The sequence below is a fragment of the Heteronotia binoei genome, chromosome 15 (assembly GCF_032191835.1).
Source record: "Heteronotia binoei isolate CCM8104 ecotype False Entrance Well chromosome 15, APGP_CSIRO_Hbin_v1, whole genome shotgun sequence".
Taxonomy (NCBI): domain Eukaryota; kingdom Metazoa; phylum Chordata; class Lepidosauria; order Squamata; family Gekkonidae; genus Heteronotia; species Heteronotia binoei.
The window spans coordinates 51780184-51788200 of NC_083237.1; the positions used below are offsets into that span (position 1 = coordinate 51780184).

An 8017-nucleotide genomic window follows, 5' to 3' on the forward strand; every position below is an offset into this window, starting at 1 on the left:
ACAAGGCCTAGTCCAACATTCAGTCTACTATGGATATATTTTGTTTCTTCAGTCTATCCAGAGAGCATCCAGTAAAAGCTCTCACTCTGAATCTCTAAACTGATCTTTTGTCATCTGCTTCAAGCTCCTAGTCTACACATGTAAAGCCCTCCAACTTTGCTTCTAATTATTCTTTCCTCCCAATATAACTTTCCTCCTCACATTTCCATTCTAAATGTTTTAAAGGGTTTCTTGGAAGCAAATCTTCCCTTAGAATGTTTTAAGAACTGCTCCAAACTGAAACACTAAACTCAGTGCATTTGTTATTGTAAGGACGGCTAGCAGAGAGAGAACACATGTAGTACTCCCTCTCCACCTCAAGCAGTGAGAAAAGTTTCTTGGAATCCTAGCAAAATGTCACAGCTTTTGGAATGAAATCAACACCCTGCCACTCAAATTACCTGTCACTCCTTTTTTCTCAAGTTAACATCATGGGCAGTAAGTTTCCCTACACACAAGAATGACAATTCCTGATTTGAAAGCGGTAGGAAAAAAACCAATGTACTGGTCAACCATACTTTTGGCTTCTCTATGATCACTGATGCCTAGATATGCTACATTCAATAAGAGGCAAAATGTTATGTGCAGGGTTGCAGCCCAGATTTCATGTTTGGTGAGGCCCATAAACAGCATGGGGGAGGGGGGCAAGAGACCACCCAGTTTGACCTTAAACACTTTCTCTGCTTCTCTCGTAAAGCAACAGCCCCCCCCCCCCCATTTGTCTAACTCAGTAAACCTTCCAGGGGGATCTGGCTGCAAGTAGGCTTCTCCCCACCTCCAGTGCCGATTTGAAGCCCCTCCCTGCTGGTCTCTCTGGCCAGGAAAAAGCAAAGCCTCCTTCCCACCCTCTCAGAAGGAACTCCCCCCACCAATTCCAAGGTCCCTGCTGCCTCTGGCCACCAAGGATCCAGCTAGCAGGGACTTGTTTCTGTTTCAAGGAAGGCTTCCTTCCCTGGCACCCCAGTAGCAACACTGCACTTGTTCAGAGCGGCAGCGAGTGGCGGTGAGCAAAGGGGGCAAATTTTAGGCCCTCCAATGGAGGGGCCGTAGAGATGGAAGGGGGGTTTGAATGGAGTGGCCTGGACCCCTCAGGCCACACTGTAGTTAAGGGTCTGGTTATGTGCCTTTTACAAAAGACAACATTCATTGAGCATGTCCTTTGTCAAACAGGGTGCCCTGCTATAAAAGACAAAAATCTATCTTCAAACAGAATGCCTGGAACTCCACAACAGCGGTTTTTTAAAACCAAGTTAAAGACACACAAGTACGATCTCCTGAAATATGTAAATTTAATAAAGTCAACAAATGACCTGTATGTTACTATAAAGAACAGACTGTGAAGTACTTGGTCAAATCATATCACTTATAGACAAGATGGCTTTAAAATACACATGCACACTTAAGCCACAGATACCATCATGGGCACAAAGGCTATTTGCTTAAAAGTACCCTGCAGTTTAAAACCCTTCTGGACTTCCATACCCGACATGATTGTACTCTAAGCATGTTGATTTGGGCACTGCTTTAGTCTCCACCCCTTTTCACGTGACCTTGGCTGCCATTTAAACAATTTGATGAAAGAACCCAACTATTTTCTTGGTACTACTGCAAAGTCCCAATTTACCTTCCTCTACCATCTCTGCATCTTTCAGCCCACATTTCTAATACTGCCCAGTGCCCACCCTGACTTTGGGTATGGACATCCTTTTATCATCTTCCACCTGGCCAACATTCCAAACAGAGCTGAGATCTAGAGGAACTTCTACCTTTCACCTAATATGGTGGGGTAAAGGAAAGCAATGTAGACAAGCCAACGGAGCATACCATAATGGGTTAATCCTCTACCAAACAAAGGGGAAAGAACCTTTGAGCAGCTGAGAATTGTGTGTGGTGGTGGCACACAAACTAGGAAAGCTGTTCTACCCGAAACTGACAGACATAGTAAAGAGAATAGCTAAAATATTTCTGCAATGTAAAGCTGATCTGCAGAGGAGTAAGTATTGTGCTGATGCTGTCTTGAGCTGTACAGAACCTTAAAGAGCTGGATCAGGTCATCTTTAGTCTGCTCACATTCCTACAACACAGTGAGTTCGGAAAAAAAACAGCTGACTTTCTTGTTCAACAATATTGTTTATGTATTACTTCTAAACAGATTTGGAACAACAGGGGGCATTAAAAGGTAAGCAGCAACTCATCTATGGAAAAAGAAGAGTTTGTTTTTATACCCCACTTTTCTCTACTCTAAGAAGCCTCAAAGCGGCTTACAATTCCTCTCCTGCAACAGGCACTTTCTGAGGTAGGTGGGGCTGAGAGAGTTCTGAAAGAACTGTGACTGGCTTAAGGTCACCCAGCAAGCTTCATGTGGAGGAGTGGGCAATCCAATCCACTTCTCTGGTTTAAAGGCTACCACTGTTAACCACTACACCACACTGGCTCTTTAACAGTTTGCACTCTTGACTTTTAGAGGCCTCCACTAGGGGAAAAGGGAGTTACAAGGGCTGAGCTTTCCTTCTACAAAGGAATTTCAAATACCTGTTGACAAGTCTCCAATAGGAAATACTGTGGAGAATTATAGGCAGGACTACAGTTTTCCTCAGGAAAAGGTCATCCCCATTTATTTTTAGTCTCAAAGCATGTATGGGGGGAAATGGGCTACAGAAAGCTAGAGATGCTTTGCATGGGAAAAGTTCACAAGCAGCCAGTTAAATTTTGAATTTACCTCTTCATGCATGGTCCTGCCCTAATCCAAACACACGAACTTAAAAGTGTGAGTTAAACTAACTAGGGCAGGAGGAAGCCCTAGCTTTTCATGATGGCACCTTAGACCAGAGGTGTCAAACATGTGGCCCGGGGCCAAATCAGGCCCTCAGAGGGCTCCTATCAGCCCCCCCCCCCCCCCCGAGCAACTGGCTCATGTCTGCTTCCTTCTCCCTCTCTCTTGCTTCCTTCTTCATCTCAGCTTGCTTTACAAGGCTTGCTCAATCGCACAGGAGCTATAGAGCAAAACCTCAATTTTCTCCATTGGTTGAGGTTCATCCCCCTCCTGGTCCCCTGGGAGAAATACAAAGAAAGCACCTTTAAACCCAACAAGTGCTAATGTTTTAAGCATGTTTTATTTAAGGTGAGGGTTTTTTTGTCGCGTTTGTCAGTGTCCTTTAGAAGGTTTATATCTCTGCTACCAAATCTTAAATAGGTGTACACACATGGCCTGGCATGGCACAACCCAGCCCCAGACTTTACTGCTCTGTATTTTTGAAAGTGCTGATTTCTTCTCAACTAAAGGCACTAAATGGACTCACTGATTTGGCATATGAACCTTTGCATCAAATTCCCCCACTCAGTCCTTATGCTCACCCATCTCCCTCCCTATAACAAATTATTATTTCAAAATTAAAATGGGATCTATTATGTATGCAATACCTTACAAAAAAAGGATGCAATATAATTTCTGACTACTGAACATTTGAATTTTGGCTAAAACGTTTGGAGAAAATGAGGAAGTAACTGAATTTTTCACTGTCACAAACTAGGATTTCAAAACTTCATTTAGAATTTATAAGTTTTCAGGCCCAAGAATTAGATCTCTCATACTAGGACAACACTGGATTTAACTATAGCATGGGGTGCAGACTGAAGTGTATATGGTATTAATAAAGTATGTTGAGGTTTTTATAAAAAATGCAGTCTTTGTGAATGTCATCAAAATTCTAAGCACAAAACAACCTGTACCATACTAATGCAAAACCACAGAATGTGACCCTGCAAACCAAATGCAAATAGGGGAGAAACATTCTAAGCAGCTGTATGAAAACTAAAATACTGAAGTTATCACAACCTGAGGGCAACAACAGACTAGCTACTCACTGAATCAACAATCCCAATCCAAAACATTATGTACGATTCACATAAGTCTTTTTTCTAAAGCTTGTAGAATTGTTGGAGATAGTCCAAAGCCTCTAGGAGCCCCATAGTCTTCAAAGGCACAATTGTGGTGCCTGAGCAGTTTAACACTCAAAGCATCATTTAGAGATTCTCTCAAGGAGTGAGCAACGCATCCTCAGCCTCTTCTATTTCAGCTAATAACAGCTGATTGGGAAATGTTGCCTGTGCCTTCCAGACATGCTACACAATCTTTCACGAACACATGCAGCTTAAGTAGCCCATGGTCAGCAAAGCAGATTCAGGTACAAGCTAGGTTACATGCAATTCATTTTTCCATCCTGCATAGGGAGCACCAATTTTAGATGAGCCAAGAAAAAAACATATCTGTTCCTTACAGGAAAAAAAAACTGAACTATCTACTTTTACTCTCCATATTAATACAACTTGCCCCACACTAGCTCTGCTTGACAATCCCCTTTCTTCACTGTACTCTGGCTTTACCACACAGTTGCAAAGATAGGGATTGTTATTTCAAAGCGGAAAATACTAAAAAAATATTTTTATTTAAGTGATTAAGCATCTGCTTTCCAAACGGGAGAAACTAGTCCTGAAGCAAGGAACCTTATGGAAATCAAATGGATACAATTCAACTTATTCAAGGCTAGAAAAACACCCAGAGAAAACTGGGATGCCGAGCTGGACTTAATTAGAAAATGCCAGAAGGGGGGGGGGGGGGGGAGACAAGCCATAAACCCGAATAAAAAGTACAGCAGGAAAACGAAACCTAAACTTATCGCCTCTGCCAGCACAGAGGCGGAAAGGCCCGTTTCCAGGCCGCCTCCTCCACCTCCAGCTGCGTCTAGCGACTCATGCCGGCTTCCCCACATGGCCGGCCCCCGCCAGCCCTATCCATCCTCCCTCCTCCACGGCTCTTTCCCTCCATGCATGCAGCGCGGCACAGCCAAACCGCCCTCCCCTTCCCTTTCCCTCCCGCGGGCCCGGCTTGCCTTCGCGATTGGGTGGCGCGATTCTCGGGCGCAATGCTATTGGCTGCTTAGCCCCCACCCCCCCTTCCAAAAAGAAAAAAAAGGAGAGAGAAAAAGAAACCCTTCGGTTAGGCTGCGCCCCTCTATGGCGGTTCGGCCTGCTATGCTCTTAAACACATACACACACACACACACACAGAGGGAGGGGATCCCGCTTTGGCGAACCCCACCCAAGGCCGGGTTTTCTCTTACCAGGTTCTCGATGGCCGCTTGCTCCAGGAACTTCTGAGCCGCCTCGAGTTCGGAGCGGTCTGCAGGGCATTAAAAAAAGGGGCAAAGGGGGAAATTCACGGAGGGGGAGGGAGAAGAGAGGTGTCAATATCAGCCCCCAACTGAAAGGGGGGGCGCTCCATTCCCCCCCAGCAAACCATCTCCGCATCTGGATTAGCTTTCTCATAACTGAGCCATAGCACGCCAAACTCCCCCCACCGTGCTTAAAATCAGGGCACTCCACCGCTTCTTTCTTCCCCCCCGCCAACACGCATAAAAGACGGCCTGCGAAGCCTTCCCTCCCTACAGGGGAGGCCTCGTGCTGAACTAACTTTCCACTTGGAGGAGGCGCAGAAAGACTGGAAGGAGGACGGAAAAATCTCTTTCCGCACGGCATCCCCACATTCGAGTTGGAAAGGAAGAAGCATCTTCTTTCCCCAGAGATTTTTTTTTTTTTGGGGGGGGTGCTCTGCCTTTCTTCGCCCCACAAATGGAGCCGGCGCACACAAGCATCAGGGCAAGATTCCCCCCCACACGCACACATACTTGTATTTAAAAGTGGGAAATATGTAGTAAACTTATACCGACTGGTGCTGGACCATGACATTCCCCCCCACCCACCCAATACAGTTTTCAGAACCAGACCGATCGGGGCCTACATTCAAACCGGGCAGCCCCTTCTCCCCTTACCAAATCCCGGCCCCCCAAATGTACGTGCATTGATCCCTAAAACCCATTCCTGACATCCAACACCCCCCATTTTATACACGAGAGAACACAACCCGGGGCGCACGTGGGGCCACCGGTTTCCAAAAACCATTCGTAAGCGCCACATACATATATACTTGAGATGGGTAGCAACAGAACAAGAGCCCAGAAGCACCTTAAAGACTTAACAAAATTTGCTCCATTCTGTGACTCTTTTCAAGGTGCTGCTGGACTCTCGTTCTTTTCCTACACACAACACGCTGCGCTCTTCTTTCTCCTTTCCCCTACCCCGGGGCAGGAAACAACCCTCCCCCCCCCTCCCCGCCGCCAACACCCATGCCCCACAGCGAGCGCTAAAAGGAGAGGAGTTCACCTCCAAACCTTACCCCGTTCGCCTGGAAGAGGCGACCCCGGAGCCACCCTTCACCTTCACGGGACCCCATCCCTTCCCTTCCCAAATCCATCTAACCCAACACTGGGGAGGGGGGCGAGAGCAGCCCCCCCCGCCCCGAGATCTTCTCGCACGTGCATTCATCGTGCACAAACCGCGGCCCCTCCCTAAAATATATATACTCAGGTCCATATCGAAGCCACGAGAATCCATGGCTAAGGCCAAAGCATTGCGGCCCCCTCCCAAAAAAGAAACAACCTATTTGGAGCGTGGGGTGGAGGGGGGGAGAAGCACGTCGTCTTCCATCGCGCCCTTGTAATGGGGAAGAATCATCCTCATCCTCACCCACGGGGAGTTTAAAGAGGACAAGGAGAACCCCCCCCCCCCCGCTCTCCTCATGGCCGACCCCAAACCTTTCCCCTACCCCCATGCTAGGGGGCCTTTCGTTCTGGGGCTCCCGCTTCCTGAAGTGTTCCACTCCTCGCCTCCCCCACAGCGGGACTCCCTCCTCCTCCCCAGGCCCTTTCCATCGCCGCCTTCCCTCCTTCCCCCGACCCGCTTTACCTGGCGAGACCGTCTTCTCCAAGATCGTGATGAGCTCCATGGCGGCGTGAGGTGAAACCGGGAAAGGAAGGAAGGGAAAGAAAGGGGGGGGGGGGAGTGAAGAGGAAAACGAGAGAGAGGAGGGGGGGAGCGGAGTCGGGGATCGCCGCCGCCTGCCTCTCTCTCTCTCTCTCTCCCCCCTGCGCTTCGGTCGGGCCGGGTCTGTCTCTCCCTCCCTCTCTCTCTCTCTCCCTTCGCGCTCTTTACTTCTCCCTCAGCTGCTTGCGCGGGGCGGACCCCACCCCCTCCCCCCGGCGGAAGCGACTCGGCTCTCCTTTTTACTACTTCCTTTCTCTCCCCCCCCCCCCCCTCACACAACTCCTGGCGGCGGCGGAAGAAGAGAAGGAGGAGGGTGTTTTAAAAAAAGGGCGCGCGCGGCGAGGTGAAGCCAAATGATAACAGCGAGCGCGAGCCTAAGGAGGGAGGGAGGAGAATGGAGTAGGCGGGCGGGAAAAAAAAAAAAGAGGGAGGGAAAACAAAAGAGCGCGCTCGCTCGCTCGCAAACTCTCTCTCTCTCCCCCCCCCTCCCACGCAGCCGCCCTGAGGGGACGCTAATCCGCTCTCCCCCTCCTCCTCCCTCCTGATTCACTGACAGACAGAAACTGGACTTCTCAGTCCCTTGCCAGGCCCCGGCCCGCCTTCAGGCACGTTAACGGCCTTGCGTCAGCGAGCGTGCTCACGCAAGCACGCCCGGCGTTTCTTTCGCGACGGTGTGGGACTGTGGGAGCGCCTCGCTTTCTCTCATTCTCGCCCTCCCTCTCGCATTTTTCAACCGGCCGACGCCCGCCTCGCTGCGCGCTAGTCCGCTGATTGGCTGGGCGTGTTTCGTACGTCATGACGCTAGCAAAGTCGGATGGAACCCAATAGACGCGTTTGGATGTTCTAGAGGCAGGTTTGGGGTTGAAGCTGCAGTCTTGAGCACGCTTACGTGAGAATAACGTGCTTTGAGCTAGGTGGGGCTGACTTCTGAGTAAACGCGCTTAGACTAATTGTGTTAGCTATTGACCCTCTAATAAGTTTTTTTTTTAAAGCCCCAAAATTAGTATTTAAAAAATAAGGTATCTATGTAATCTTCCATGAATACTAATATTACAGATTTTTTTAAAAAATACAGACTTTTCTTTGTAAAATGTTATGT

At 48.5% G+C, this 8017-nt stretch overlaps 1 protein-coding gene across 2 annotated transcripts in view; it reads right to left on the reverse strand.

Annotated features, from left to right (window-relative positions):
• The window catches only part of KPNB1 (karyopherin subunit beta 1), a 39539-nt gene extending 32195 nt beyond the window's left edge, over positions 1-7344 (reverse strand). Inside the window, exons 1-2 of one of the 2 annotated variants that reach the window (XM_060256749.1) lie at positions 6841-7344; positions 5160-5218 (exon numbers count right to left, since the gene is read on the reverse strand). In XM_060256749.1, coding sequence (XP_060112732.1) covers positions 5160-5218; positions 6841-6880 — 99 coding nt within the window. In that variant the 5' untranslated portion in view covers positions 6881-7344. The remainder of the gene's footprint in view (positions 1-5159; positions 5219-6840) is intronic. The other variant, XM_060256750.1, reaches the window with a different exon arrangement.
• Between the last annotated feature and the right edge of the window lie 673 nt (positions 7345-8017).